The following is a 16,478-nucleotide window of genomic DNA, read 5'->3' on the forward strand; positions in this document are numbered from 1 at the left end:
GTTTCTCAAAAAAAGTTTCTCATTTCTTAAGTTATTTTAATATTTTATTTATTTTTCTTATCTTTCAACTATTCTGTGGAGTTCTTACAACTAGGCGTATTCGATAAGTTTCAACAAGTTCTATTTAATCTATCTAAATCAATAGAAACACCCGTTTGCCGCTAACCGATACCAAAACATTGGTGTTGCATGCTGCAACAACACAATGAGAACAACAACAACAGCAACAACAAATGCTGAACTACGACAAATTAAATTGAAAAATGTTTTAGCTATGTTTATTGTTGTTTGTGTTTCTGTTTTAGCTACCGATAGGCAGCCACGACCATAAAAGCTGGCAAGTGCGCCCCCAGTTTTGGCCCTGTTTGGGCCAACCCGTTGCAACATGCCGCAAGCAACAGCAACAACAACTGCAACAAGAACACAACCGACACGTTCAATACGCGCAAATTCTATTTAAAATACATAAATAATGTAGTGAGAACAAATAAGCAAACCAAGAGCGAAAAGTCAACTATGCCAAGTCGGGAGTGTTTCTGACTGGCAGATACCCTGCACTCATTATTATATCAGAAAGGGTTAATAGTATATCGATATTTATCGATAATTGAAGCTGCCAATAGAATGACTAGACTTGAAAGCTTTTATAGTCTATCTGGAATATGGATTCTTATACTTAATGTCTACTTTTGATAACTATCTAGATGGAATATATATATGTTTATAGTTTATGGGTCTTAAGATATATGATTCAGCCCATAACTCACCCTAACCTAACCCAACACATTTTTAATTCGGGTACAGGGTATACAAAAATTCACCGAAAACGAACGCAACATTTGAAAACGCTTTGCCAGAGAGAATGTTTTATTTTTGTTATTTTTACAGTATGTAGTTTAGAAGGGGGTGGTGGTTAAGGGGAGGGGAGTGGGGAGGTGGGTAGGAGATTGCTATTGCAGTTGCTGTGCCCGTGGCTGTTGTCGGCGTGTTCTATTCTGCCCGTGGGGAACCGACGACGCAACGATTCCGATACCGATTCCGATTCACGTCGCTAACTGTCGAGCGTTGAGCTTCGACTGCCCACTGAGCGAGACAGAGACAGAGACACAGAGAGAGAGCGAGAGATAGAGGGAGGGGGTGTGTGTGGGGATAGGGGGTCGACACGCATGTTGTCCATGTCCCCATTCGAGTCAAGTGACGTGTTATCTGTCGCCTTCTCTCAGAACTTTGACTTCTATTGGTTGAATGTCGTTTGCAGTTTTTTGCAGTTTGCAGTTTGTGCAAATTTGATGCTTGTCGTTTGTTATTGTTGTTGTTGCTGTTGTTGAGCTGTAGCTGTTGCTGTTGTAGCTGTAGATCGATCTCACTTAGGGTACCGTGTTGTCGTTGCGCCCCCCTCCCCTGCCCCTACCCCTTCCTCCTATCGCGCGTTGCAACTGTCCCGTGCCTCGCCTTCAACTCGACTGCGTCGTTTGACTCGTTTCAATGCCAATGAATGGATGTGTGTCTCTGTCACTATATATGTATGCATGTGTGTGTGTGTGTGTGTGTGTGTGTGTGTGTGTGTATGTTGTGTATTATGCGGCATTACGAATTGGAATTATTAGCGGCATGCCATGGAAAATTTAAACTGCCAATAGTGGCAAAACACTTTCCCTCTCATTGCTTTCCATTTGCAGCAGCAAACAACTTCATCATCATCACCATCATTTCATCTAGCAGCCACAGCCACAGCGGCAGCAGCAGCAGCAGCATCGGCAACAACAATTTGCAGCTTGCAACTTGTAACTTGCAGCTATGCAGTAATTATTGCACGATCAATTTGCCGGCTGCCGGCCATCCATGTCGGTGAAAAACTTTCTTTGAGCACATGTTTCTACACACATAGTTATTAATAATTACACAGAGCCTAGGCAAACAGATAATAGCGAGGGCAGCTCCAACAATTTCGCTGGCAGATCGACTTTAGTCTGCTTAGAAAGATGCGACTTTGAATGCTGAACAAAGTCGGTTTTAATAAGCGACGATATAGAAATGGTGGCAAGAATCTTAACTAAACTAAAATTAAATTAAACTAAACTAAAAATAAAATAATTACAAAAGGGATTAATACAGCTTAAAGGCTTAAGCAGCTGGAATGTCCTGTCCAACTGTTCAAAGCCCCATTAATTATGGCTATTAAAACAGCTGGAGACTTTTTTCCAATGTGCTGGAAAAAAAAATGGAAGGAAGGATAGTCTAGGAAAGGAAATCACGAATAGGCCATATGCCAGCCACGCCAAGTTTCACACAAAACTTTAAGCTCAGCTCTCTCACACACACACATACACATGCACATGCATATATATATAATATATATATAATATATATATATATATATTATATAGATATATATTACAGTTGAGTGTAAGTTAGTAGCAGTGACTTGCTGACGAAAACGAACGTTGGATGAGCTGTCGCCGTCAGCTTTGCTTTGCTATTTTTACAGTCGCTGTTGCGTTTGCTGTTGCTGTCAGCGTCTGCGTCTGCGCCAACGTCAACGTCAGCGCCAGCGTCACTGTACGCCGTCTGCCGACGCCTCTAATGCCTGTCGCCTCTGTCTTCTCAGTCCCAATGTCTGCGGTTGACGGTCGTACAGTTAGACGGACGTTTGCTTTGCTTGCATTTACAACTTACACACACATACATACAGACTTGCACACACACACACACACACACACACACACACACATACACACAGACAGGCAGACATGCACAATAATGGCATTGAAAATCTTTTTCAATAAAACACGTAAACAAACAACAAAAACCAAAAGCAAAACAAGTAAAACTAGCTAAGCAGAGAGTGCTTGACTACCAGATACGCTGCAAGTGGGGGAGGTCTTTTCTTTTGGTAATAAACAACACGATTAACCATTGGTTAAGAGTTGCGCGCTTGTATTTTACATTAACGATATTCAATGTTGGCTGACATGATATATTAAGTTGCAAAAGTTAGATAAGCACTTAAGAAATTTGTGGGCTTCACTTCTAAAGTTAATTTAGTATAAATAAATTAACGTAAATAAAGTTGCATCAACAATGCTTTTAATTAATCAATGGGTTTAATTAGCTTGACATTTTTATGGGCATATGTTTTAATAGATACGATGACAGTTAAAAAATGCACATGTCAAATTAGTTAGCACCAGCGCTAAGAGCTCTCTCAGCTCAATGGCGTACTGGGTATAAATGAAATGAAAATGAAACGTACACGGCAATTTACACACACACACACACAAACACACACACACACACACACACACATACATACACACAACTATGCCTACGAACTAGCATACAAATCGCAAAAACAACAACAACAGCAATTTGCAGTTGGACTGCATTAGATTTGAACTTTCAGCTTGATAGTTGCTCAGTGTCTTTATTATTTATTTATTTATTTTATTTATTTTTTTTTATATATATTTTCTTCATATTTAGGTACTAATCAGCGACATGATAATGTGTGAGAATTTTGTTTGATTAAGGCTTTGCAGCTGCATCTTTTATTATTATTACTATTATATACATACAGACAGACAGACAGACAGAGAGATATGCTATAAGATAATATACATACAAATGCACAACATACTTTGGAAAATTTCCAACAAAAACTGCCTCTTTCAAATTTATATTCATTGTGTTGAACTTGAAAAATCGTTGTTGTTGCCGTTTGTTATTGTGCAGTTTAATCAACTTTTGGTTGGCAAGTTCGAGAAACGTTTCAATGCATTTCGATATGGGATTAGATGCAATGCATTGTTTACCGTAGAGGTTGTCCGAGGGGATGCACAACTGCACGTATTGTTGCAAATTGAATTTGCAAAAATAAAAAAAAAATACAAATAATAAATATGTATATGCATTTGTATATGTAAATGTGTGCGTTAGAAAAATACTGCATTTTAAATTAAATTTTATTGAATCGAACAAGGCTTAGTTTTTGCATGCAAATGGTAAATCAATACATATATATATATATATGTATATATTTAATTTATTTTGCTTTATTGATTGATATTTATGTGTTGAAATTACCATTGCTATGAAGTGAGCTTCCTCTCCTTACCAAATCCCTTCTTTGTAAGGTGCTTAGCATTAGTAAGTGATTCCTCTTTAGCTCTAGCGAAAGTCTACACACATAAATCAAATTTAAAGCTTTCGCAAATCATAGAAAATCTCAAAACAACAATCAAACACTCTCCGACCGGAGTGTGTGTGTGTGTGTGTGTGTGTGTACAGAGACTGCCAGCCACACACAACACAATCAATAATACACCCCAACGTTACTCGTTAATTAAAATAAATACTTTCCGGCTTGGGAGCCGGCGCAGCTTTGCTGGCCAAGAAACTGGCCAAAATACAGAAAAAATAAAAACATTCGGAAAATCAACGGCAAGAGTATCGATACCATCGAATGTGAAACTGGCCACATGTGGCCTGCTAGCTGGCTGGCCAGATGTCTCTCTCTGTGTGTGTGTGTGTGTGTGTGTGTGTTGCAAAGCGACGCGTTGCAGCGTTTTCTTTTTGCCAGCGATTTCCTTTGGTTTGGCCGTTTGCTGTTTACGTTTTCGCCGCATGGCCAAGAAGTCAGTCAGTTAGTCAGTCAGTGCTACCAGGGCCGCATGCTTGCCATGATGATGATGTTGATGATGATGATGACTATGCCAAAAGCGAGCAGACGCTAAACGGCGAGTTGGCCAACAAGTTGGCTCCAACTGGTTTTAAGTTTTTATTTTTATTTTTTTCTTTTTTCTGTTAACGTTTTGTGTGCCTCAACCCCAGACACGAGAGCGAGAAAAGTGGAGAGGCAGCATTAGAAATTAGCCATATACAACGACAATCAGCCAGCGCAGATATATATATAAAAATATATACGGATAAACATGTTGCCAACCAACTGCCTGGCCAGGCCTGGCCAAAAGGAAAGAAAGATAGAAAAACTATGCGAAATTCACTTTCATTATGAATGACCGGCGATGCATACAAATGCAACAGCGGCTCTGAAGTCATCCAACCTGGCCAACCAAGTCGGTTAGCAAAATCATGATTATTCACATTCTGCTCAAGCTGCAATTTAACCAGATTGCACGTGACCACAACTGAGGCAGTCTGTTAAACGATGACAAACTGAATTGGCTTCAAATTGACTTTTCTCAGTTATAGCTAAAAACATATAATCTGTTATACTAACGAAGATTGATCTTTGACAATGACTTTAGCCGAGTTTATTGCCTGATTGAAAACTGTCAATTTTTTAGCGCGAGGCAATTTTAATCATAGTTTGTCTCTTAGATTAGTTCTATCTTTAAAATTGATGCATCTACATTTTTCAGTTTTTTTTTTGGTCAGGAATACTTCCAAACTCTCTCGAGAACTTACTAATCAGAGTAAAAGCTATCATAACTTTATCAAAATTACAGCAATTGGTTTATTTTGGCTTTAGATTTGGCTTGTTCTATGTCTAAACATGATACAAAAATCATATAAGAAATATTTCCCAAGTCTATTAAAAAGTTGCTTCTCAGACTTACAGCTGCCATAACTTTGTTCAAACTGAACCATTTTCTATGTCATTGGCCATTTTGAGAAAGTTAAAGTCTTCTCTAGTTGAATTCTACATTTAGAATTTGATGCAACAGAATATTTCTGGATTTTGACATAATTAGTTCATCAAACTTGAAGCTGCCATAAACTTATCAAAACTCAACCTATTTTCAATCATTTCTGTCCTGGTTTATGTTCTATTTACTACTGTCTACGAACGATATTTAAGCCACGCATTCTTGGCCATTTTATTACTCTATTCTTTTAACACTCTGCTCGCGTTCAACTAACGCTTTGAAGTGTTGGCAATAAACTTAAGCTGGCAATGATGATAGCTTGAGCTCGAGGCGCTCGTTTCCCTGGAGACAACCTCTAAAATTTAGGACACTGCTCTCGAGAGTGTGCGAGAAAGAAAAGAAAAGAAAAGAAATGAAAACAAAAGAAAAGCAAAGGCAAACAAAAAAGAAAAACCCGATTACAGTTTTCGCTATCCACGAGTCTTCACATACTTATTAACTAAGTTAGGAGTGAGTCTCGTTTAGCGCTTGTGCTGTTGCACTTCTCGCTTTCATTTTCTTTGCTGCTGCTGCTGCTGCTGCAAGAAAAAAAAAGTAAAAATAATTTACTTTTCGGTTTTGCGAGAAAATCGAAAGTTTTTCCACACGCCATAATGCAAAAAGAAAGTGCAAGTGCAACATGCGGCCAAAGAAAGGAAAATCAAAAAAAAAAAACCAACACGAAGGCGAAGACGAAGGGGCAAACGTTGCAGACGGCAAACAATGCCAACGGGCTAACGGGCCAACGGGGCGTATGAGCGACTTGTTGTGGCCAAAAGTAGGATGCCATTGTTTGCGGTTTTGCTGACGAGTTTTGTTGTTGAGTTATTTTTTTTCTTTCTTTTGCTGTTTTGTACATTTTGCTAGCTTTTTCTATGTTTGTGTTGTGGCATTTTCGTTGTCAAGTGCAAGTGAAAAAGCGACACTGAAATGAGCAGTCCGAAAACAACAATCACAACAACAACAGCAACAACAACATCAACAATGGCAAATCTGCACACACAAGCCATCGGCCATTTCCTTTGGCCAACAACAGCATTTAATGCCTGCCTGTCTGTTTGGCTTTCGATTTCGTTCAAGTTTAATTAAAACTCATAAAAGTCACCATTGACCAGCCAACGCACTCTCGCCCATTAGCTAGGATGCCATCAGTCCTTTGCTATTAGCTGCTGCTCCTCTGCTGCTGCTTCTTCTTTTGCTGTTGTTAACTGGTCTGGTCTCTTACCAAACACATTGACGTTGAACAAACTGCAAAACGATATGCGATAACTGAGAATGTTGTATCAACAAATTGAATACATAATGTCTGCAATATGCAAATTATTGCCTTCTTTATGGCTTCGCCTGCTTCTGCTTGTTGGTCTTACTGTTGTTGTAGTTGTTGTTGTTGTCGTCTTCTTTTTTTTTTTGTTTGCTTCAATAACAAGTGCAAGTTTAAGCCACAAGTCGGTATGGTCAGAACCGAATTGGCCAAGAGTCAGGGCTAAATGGCTGTAACTGTTACTGTTGCTGTTTTTTTTGTTGCTGTTGCTGTGCTTGTGTTGCTGTGTTGCTGTTGCTGTTGCTGTTTCTGGTCGCAGTCGTAAGCACTGTTGTAATTGCCATGTTACAAGCCTCACTTACACGTCGATTACTCATACGCACCGTGGGCCAAATGAGTTGACAATGTTTTTTATTCCCTTTTCGTTTTTTTTTTTGTCATTTTCCATTCATTTTTCATTTTTAATTTATACTTTTTTTTTGTTTTGGGTCCAATGTTAATAAAAACAATGATGATTATGTCTTTCGCTGACGGTCAAGTGCGTTGTGTACTTTTTGTTTTTTTTTTTTAAGTAACTGAACTTCTCGACTCGTAATCATTTCTTTGTCTTACTATTGTTGTTGCTGTTGTTGTTGTTAAGAAATGGGGAAACAGCTGCGCTGAAGGTTGCTGGCGGTTAGGTAATAAAACCGCTGAGCTAGTTACTTTTTGCATGAAAAGGTGAATGCCAACACAACGACCACAAACGAAAAGCTTTAACAACAAAATAAAATAGCGAAAAACAAACAATAATGTTACAAGCTTGACTAAAAAATTTCCTGAAGAAATCATCTCCAATGGACTTACTTTTCTGGCTTGCTGACGACTTTTGAGATCAGTGCTTGAGTTTAAAATTAATATTTCAATACTTTTCTGATAGTTGCAGAAAATTCACAAATATTCGAATTTTTCTTAATTGTTTTTCTTACAAAATAAATACTTCAATTATTATTCGTTAATCTCTGAAGCATTTTTTCATAATTAGCTCTCCTTCGCTTGCTGCTGCTTTAATTAATCTTTGTGATGAGTCAAGGATTTTAAGACACCCTCAAATTTGTCAGTTTCATTTGTGTTATTGTTGAAAATCCAATCCAGACTTTGTTTTTCTTTTTATTGTTATCACTTGTAATTTCGCCAATGCTCCGGAATTTTCCACTTTCGCTTTCTCGTCTGCTGCAAATGCTCCAACTCTATCTGCATCCCTATAATGTTTTTATTATACACACAGCTGCATTATCTGGCAAATCAAAATCAACAGCAGCAGCCACCATAAATGTTTGTACGTTTAACCTACAAGTGACCCCGCCCTGCCACGCCCCCTCGCCAATGTCCTGCCAGCGCAGGACAAAGAGCTGTAACATCATTGACCAGATTACCGAGCACCAAACAAAGAGATATACTAGTATACCCAGTAAGCCCTACAAGCGGCACCCGCCTCCAAAGAAAACAACTACCCCCCTCCCTCCCTCCCCCCCACCCCTCCCGTCTCTCCGCCCTACTCGCTCCAGTCCGTCGAAACCGTAACAATTACAAGTCTGATGATTTTTTGCGTGAATGGGGAGCACACACAAAAGTAAAGTTTGACAAACGTTGTCGTCGTTGCCATCGCAATCAAGTCAAGACTGAGTGAGATTCGGTTCTCCACAAAACCGTCTGCAGGTTAGTCAGTCGACTTGTCGGGTTTGTTGTGCTGGTGTTCGGGGGATTGGCGGGGTTTGGGCACGTGGCGCGTGTGTATTAGATGATATGAGGTCATTCACTGCTGTTTACTCCGAAAATGTTGTCTCGCCATCGTCGCCATCGCCATCGCCAGCGTCGCCTTCGTCGTCGTCGTCGCCTTCGTCGTCGTCGTCGCCTTCGTCGTCGTCGTCGTCTCCGTCGTCGTCGTCGTCGTTGTTGGCGATGACGCGCCGATTCATATCATTTTCGGTGAGTGAATTGCTCGCGGTTTGGGTGAGTTCCAGCTTTGGGTGGGGGAGTGCTTCACTCGAACCATCCATCCAGGCCAGGCCGTAAGTAAAGCGATACATTTCCGACACTTCCTAACCATCGACTTGGCGTCTGGCGTTGCAGGAGCAGCAACAGCAGCAGCAGCAGCTGAAGTGGAGGAGCCGCTGTCGAGGATTTGCAGTCGTCGTCGTCGTCGTCTGTTCAATGACTTTTGTGTGAAACATGAAACATGAATCGACTACACAAGCCTAACCTCCACCAAATACCCCCGGCGCAGACTTGGTGCCAGTCTCAGGCCCAGTCCTAGTCCCAGTCCCAGTTCCAGTGACAGTCCCAGTTCCAAGTCGAGGTGCCTCAGACCCACCTAAAGCGTTTCCTCTTCAAAAAATTCTTTTACGGCTCTGTGTCTGTGCCACGTACTCCCCTCTCTCTCTCTCTCTCTCGCTCTCTTTCACTCACACTCTGTGTGCCTGTCACAGTTGTTGCCCAAAGGAGTCGTCTGTGTGCCCCTCCCTTGACGTCGCCGCCTGCCACCTACTTCTACCTACTCCCTGCTCCATCGCCTGCCTCCTTTGAACGGCTACCAGTTGTGGGTACATTGGACTCATTTCGCACACAGACCAGCGCACCAAAAGTATGTCTGTGTCGCCAACGTCTTTGCTGTCGCCTCATTAAAGTTCTCCCTCCGCCCCTTCCCGCTGCACCCCAGCACCTAAAATGCCAAACTCTTCCTTCAGTCAGCTACTGCTGCTCTTGTTCTGCTTCCTTTATTTGCAATATTCAAGCACACACATGTTGAGTTTCAAGAGAGTAAATTACACACACACACACACATAGAGCGAGAGCGAGAGAGAGAGAGACAGACGCAAGTAAATGGAAAGGCCCCCAACAAGTAAAACAAACGGAAAGTGAAAATTTGCTCTACTGCCATCGTCAAATGTCGTTGAGAGAGTAATTTTATGCGCGCGCTCTCTCGTTTGCAGTCTCTCTCTCGCTCGCCCTCTTGCTCTCTCACACACACTTGCATTGAGTCATAGTCGTGCCCGATTGCAGCAGCAGCAGCAATAGCAGCAGCAGCAGCGACGTCGACTTCATCTCCGCCATCTCCTTCTGCTCACTCTCATCTCACTAATACACACGCATACGCTCTCTGCTGCTGCTGCTGCTGCTGCTGCTGCTGCTGCTCCCCCGTTGATCGCGCAGCCCTTTTGACTTGGCCTGACCCATTTGGGTGCCCAGATAGTGGCTGCAATTTGCCACTCGCTCCACTTGCTCCAGTGAAGTGAACGCACTGGGTCTGGGTCGCCTCAGCTATTACAAGAGTGTATCCATATCTATGTAGATACAATTATGTCTATGTATGTGTGTGTATGTGTGTGTATATATACTATCTGAAGATCGGGTGTTTTGATCGGACTAACAAGGAAATGGTGGGGTTGCTAAACAGCATAAACTGAGCTTCGCATATGATTATCGCACTAATAATAAGAATTTATAGAACTCTACAATGTCTAATTAGTTGTGTGAATTTAAACGGATTTTTTGTGTTAGATTATGTTGGAGATCTTACAGATATTTAAAGTACACTGCTTGATAAATCTAATTATCTTTTATATTTTATCTGAAGTCGCATTTTTCTAATAAAAAAATAAACAAGTTTTGCTTAGAGTAATTGAACTCTAGCACTCAAGGATAATTATATATTAAATATATTTCATTATTATATATTATGCATTTGAAGTGTGTAACGCAAAAGGAAGTCAATTTTATTGATTTGGCACCAGTGTGCCGCTTGGCTATGTTTGCCACCAAATGTCCCTAGAGGAGAAATGCAATGCAAATGCGCATGTGGCACACAAAACCACCCAACAAACACACACACACACACAGAGCCTTAGCTGCAACACAGCCAGACACACAAACAAACATACATACAGATGTGCATATGTAAAAATAAAGTAAATACAAACATACATATGTATTTACAACAGCAGCGGAGAGCGCCAAACATTTGCTCTCGGAACGCAAAACTGTTACGTTTGCTTACCATTTTGGCGCGTTCCCGACTGCGCGACTGCGGCAGCGACGCTGACAGCGACAGTAACGTCGACATCGATATGGTTTTCGCAATAGCAACAGCAAAAACAACAACAACATTTTGTGGCCCGCACTCTCTTTCAGTTAGCGCGAGCCGAGCAAGCGAGCCCCATTCAGTCGGCGTCGCAGTCGCCGTCGCTTGCTCATTTGTATTTTGTTGTTTTGTCTTCCCACCTGCGCGCGCTCTCTCTCTGTCTCTCTCGCTCGCTCGCTCGCTCACTGCTGACGACGACTGGCTGTGTGTGTGTGTGTGTGTTGTGTTTGTGAGTGGGGCGCGCGCGCGCCTTTGCCAGAAGCATCGGCAATCGACATCGACGTCGACGTCGGCATCGGCAACGACGTACGGCGTACGACAACGCACGCTCGCTGCAGTCGCGTCGCAGTCGCCGCCTGCAACGTTTGTTTGCGCCTAATAAACACTCGGGCAGTGCTTTTTGTGCTGACTTTAGATTTTAGTTTCGCTGATACCGTAAGAGATAAATGACGTGCCGCGGCTAAACAGCAAACCTAAACACACGCAAAACACACACATTCACACACACGCACACACAGATACGCAGATACGCACGCAAACACACACAGAAAACAAGAGCTAAAACAGCAAGCGAGCAGAATTTGCTGTTGCCTTTTTTATGTTTCCGCATTCGCGTTGCGCGTTGCGCGATTTTGCCACTCAAAAATGTGTTTAACTGCAGGCGGCGCCGGCCAACAACAACAACAACAACTAAAACAAGTCTGCAGAATTTGTGCAAAAATATACCTCAGAATTGTAACATAATATCCATAAAAAAAAAATTACAAAAGAAAGAAAAATATAATATATATATCCATATGTGCAACGTGTAGCAAGTATCGTGTCTAAGCCGTATATATATACATATAGAGAGAAACTGCTAAAATGATAATGGTGCAACATTTGGTGGCCGCCACGGCGCACAATTTTGCGACGGCGGCGATCTCCTCCTCCTCATCATCTATCTCCAGCTCCAGTTCCAGCTCGAGCTCATCATCATCATCGTCATCGTCGTTATCATCGTCGTCATCGTCATCATTATCAACATCCTCGCTGTTGTCGCTCTCATCCGCCTGCTCCACATCGTCCTCGGCTTCGGCGTCGGCCTCTCCGGCGGCATCGCCAACAGCGGCAGCATGTGCCACGCCCACGCCAACACCAACGCCCACGCCAGTTGATTCGCCGACATCACCAGCAACCGGCAAGGATGCCGAGGACGAAGATGCCACAACGGCAACAGCAGCAGCAACAACAACGACAACAACAGCAACAACAAAACCAACAACAACAACTGCAACTGCAACAGCAATCGAAGGTGCCATAGTTGAAGTCGAAGATGCAACCAAGTCAGAGGAGCAGCAGCAGCAACAAAGTCCCAGACCGGCACCCTGTATAAGTCCAGCTGCAAAAGCAGGCGAAGATGAGCCACAAAGCGACAGAGAAAAAATGGAGGAGAAAGGCAAGGAAGAGTTGAAGGAGGAGGAGCCAGAGGTTGAGGAGGTGGAGGAGGATTCGGAGAGCATTGCAACAGATTGCCGCGAGTTCAAAGTGCTCTACAATCACCTGCGACAGCAGCAACATCAGCAGCAACAGCAACCTCCACAGCAGCTGCAACAATCCGAGCCAGATAAAACCCGCAGCACCCTCGACGATGTCTCCAAGATACTTTGGGAGCGCAAGCAGCAATTGCAGCGCAGCAGCGTCATCACCAGCAGCAACGAGTTGCAAGTGCAACACCACCAGCAACTGCAGCAGCAACTGCAGCAGCAACAGCAGCATCAGCAACAGCAACAGATGAGCGACATTGAGGACGAGGAGACGCTCGAGGAGGATGTCGATGCGGACATCGAGGCGGATGCCGACGATGAGGAACTGCTCGAGTTGCAATATCAAAACGGTTACGACTCCCCACTCGATCTCTCGCTGAATAGCTGTGCAACAGCAGCAACTGCCGCCGCCTCAGCAGCAGGCGGACCAGGGGTTGGTGCAACGGGCAGCAGTCGGCGACGTGGACACAGCTCCTACTCCGGCTCGGAATCCGATGAGGATTCGGCGACGCAATGCGAACGGGCGAGAATGCGACTGAAGCCGGCGGAACGCTCGGCGGCCTACAAGAAGAGCTTAATGAAGCGCTACTGTAAGTGCGGGTAGGGGTTAAAGGGGTGCGAAAAATACTTGCCACTAATCTATGAATCTAGGAATATGGATATATGAGATATTGGATAGATGATATAGAAGAAAATTACTTGAATGATCATATGATATAGGATTTATGATATACTCTGCAAGATGTGTTAAGGGGATTATGGAACAACAGAAATACTTGCCACTAAAATGCCTATGAAGCTCTATGATATATGATATACATATATATGGGATATGTGATATATGACGACTTATCAAGATATATATAAAATGAGCATATTAATTTATTCGCTCGATATTTTTATGTGGCTTCATTTATTTCTTTTTGTTTTTATCAAGTTGTTGAAAAGTTCGACTGGGCTACAGCTTTTATCAACAAACTTCCAGAAAGGTGTACTTGACTTAATTATTTATAACTCTTTTATTGATAATGTTAAAAAAATATTTATTTAACTGGGTGTGACTGGGAAAAATTCCACAACAAGTTCCCGAATCACATTTATATTCAAAACACATTTTATTGTACACCCAATTTAGTGGGAAGAACTTTCCTACGATATACCCTACATCGAATTCGTTCAAAGTGTAGTTCTCATATTTAATATTTGATGTATTATTATAATGATATATTATGGTATTATAATAATGCAGGTTGCTTAGTCTTATCTAGTTCCATAGTTCCATAAACCCTGAGTGTTTTATTCAACAACTAGATAAAAACTTCCATTTATTGATTGACGTACTTGAGATTAGTAAGGGGCTTCCACCTAAATCCCACATATTATTTAGTATTTATAAGCGAACCAACGAAAAAATGCATGACCCTGTCTGGAATGTGCTTTAAGATTCGAGCATCTTGTAGACAAATACAAAATATTTGATTGATGGACAGACAGCAGATACATAAATATATGTGTGTGTGTGTGTGTGTGTGTGGGTGTTGACTGATGCCTTCTTCTTCTTCTTCTACTACTTCAAAATGCTTTGTTATGCCTCGTATTTTATGGGTTAACTTTAATCCAAATTTTGCAGTAACTTTTCGTGAAATGCTTGAAAACCATTTTAGAGTTTTCTTTGGAAATCGTCGAGAAAAAGTTGTGAAATGTCAATTTGGCAACAGCAGCAACAGCAGCAGCAACAACAATAGCAGACAAAATGTATAACGAATAAAAATCCGCACCCCCAAACCGACGACAGAAGCGACAGCCAAAACAAAAAAACAAAGACGTCCAAACGCAAAATAAACATTATTTAAAATAGCGCAATTTCCGCTGACGACGACGACGATGACGGCGACGTCGCAGCCAGCGTTGCTGCCGACGCTGTCTGAGCAAAAAAAAAAAAAAGAAAAAAGAGCGACGGCGGCGGCAAGCTTCGTAACAGTTTCCTAACCCACCTCAACAATTTTATTGATTACTTTAGGCGGCAAACGCAGAGCAACAACTACTACAACAACAACAGCGATAGCATACAGAGTCATGCGAGAGAGAGCGAGAGAGCAAGCGCTCAACTATCAAATCGACTCTCGACTTTGCTTTTGTTTTTGCTTTTGCTGCATTCGCAGTGTGCATGTGTGTGTGTGTGTAAAATGTAATTTCATTTGTGTGTGTGTGTGTGTGTTAGTTGCTGTGTGAAATAGTTTCACAGTCTGCGAACTGCCAAGGCGCCAACTGGCAACTGGGGGGCTTTTATATATGTGTATGTATGTGTGTGTATATATGTTGGCACTTGTTACATATAAATCTATGTGCGTGTGTGTGTGTGTGTGTGTGAGTCTCTGGCTCTGTTAACCCTTCAGCCAACAACTTGTTTCCTCTATTTGACACGGGCGTCTCTTTTGACTTTTGCAAGCGATTTGAGTTGCCTTTGCTCCGATTTAGTTGCTGATGCTGCTGCTGTTGTTGCTGCTGCAAGGGAATCTCGAGATAAATACGCAAGTCTTTGCCATATATACATATATGCATATATATACAAGCAGGGAACAATCTATATACATATGTATTATATATGTATCTGTGCATGGTTCTTAAAAAGGGCGTCAGGTACTTGGATTTATTTGTTTCATTGTTTTTGTTTTAGCGGAAATGCGCGTTGCTCGCAGCTAGGCAAAGTGGGCGTCACTATTTTGGGATGGGGCAAATGGGGATTGGAGATTGAGGTTTGTGGATTGAGGTTTGTGGATTGAGAAACTGCGGTTTATTGAGCACATTGGCATTGACAGATATATGCAGTTGCACAGCAAAAGCGCTAGATACAAACTAAATAGATACGTGTGCCTTGCTAGTTTTCTTTTGTATAATATTACTAATAATAAATATTAGCCCCACAATCTGACCTAATAACTTGCAATGCAATAAATAATAATACTATCGCCTTACCGGTTTTTTCTGTTGTGTATAAAATAAAATAATCTATAATTAATTGCAACGAAAACCGCAAAGACCCGCAGAATTTTCTGAAAATCAAAACCAGTAAGAAGCGGAAATATTTGACTTGTGGGGCAGCCACCAAAAAAAACCACAAAATTCTTGAACAATTTCCCCCCCAAATGACTTACAAAGTATTTGGTGTTTACTCCTTTTTTTTTTTTGCTCGTTTTTGTGTTTACGTAAAACTCTTTTGAAAAACTTTATTTGGATATTTCGCACACATGAATATATTTATGTGTGTGTGTGTGTGTATGTGTGTGTGTGTGTCCCCTTGCAAACATGCAATCATTTTTATTTTAACCTTTTTTTCCACACGATTTTTATTTCGTTTGTTTTGCTTTTGATTTTGTTTTACCTTCAACCTTTTGGGGTTTCAACCACAGCTCGCTGCTCCCGTTCCCCACCCACTGCCCACACCTACACACACACACACACACACACATATACATACATAAAAACGACTTTCAATTGCGACATGCGAGGTGAAGAGCGCAACGGGCTTATTATTATGCTCTCTTTCGCTCTCTCTCTCTCTCTCACACACTCACACTCTCACTCTCTGTCTCTCTCTGGCTTATGCTCCCTTTACATGAGTAACCAGCCCAGCTTCAGTTTCAGCTTCTGTAAGCGTGCGATTGTAAAACTTGCTATCTCTCTGTGTGTGCTTGCTATGTGTGTGTGTGTGTGTGTGTGTGTGTGTGTGTGTATGTGAGTAGCTGTGGGAAATAGTGGAAAAGAGCGACGTTATCGTCTGTGTGCGTCTCACCTCCCCCTCCCCCTGCTCGCTAACCCCCTCCCACTTTGCTGCACAACGAGGTCTGTTGCTTTGAGGCCTAACGCAAAACATTTTGAGGTAGGTTGGGAATAGATTGGCAACAACTGTATACACACACACA

General features: G+C 41.9%; 1 protein-coding gene across 2 annotated transcripts in view; it reads left to right on the plus strand.

Moving 5' to 3' along the window:
* The window catches only part of LOC6557044 (ecdysone-induced protein 74EF), a 37,906-nt gene that overhangs the window by 11,231 nt on the left and 10,197 nt on the right, over positions 1-16,478 (plus strand). The window contains exons 1-2 of one of the 2 annotated variants that reach the window (XM_032742971.2): positions 11,879-12,736; positions 12,776-13,145. The exons of the other annotated variant lie outside the window; for it this stretch is intronic. Coding sequence (XP_032598862.1) covers positions 11,894-12,736; positions 12,776-13,145 — 1,213 coding nt within the window. The 5' untranslated portion in view covers positions 11,879-11,893. Of the gene's footprint in view, positions 1-11,878; positions 12,737-12,775; positions 13,146-16,478 lie in introns of those variants that run through there. 2 annotated transcript variants of the gene reach the window in all.

Source organism: Drosophila grimshawi, unplaced genomic scaffold (assembly GCF_018153295.1).
Source record: "Drosophila grimshawi isolate 15287-2541.00 unplaced genomic scaffold, ASM1815329v1 contig_44, whole genome shotgun sequence".
NCBI lineage: Eukaryota > Metazoa > Arthropoda > Insecta > Diptera > Drosophilidae > Drosophila > Drosophila grimshawi.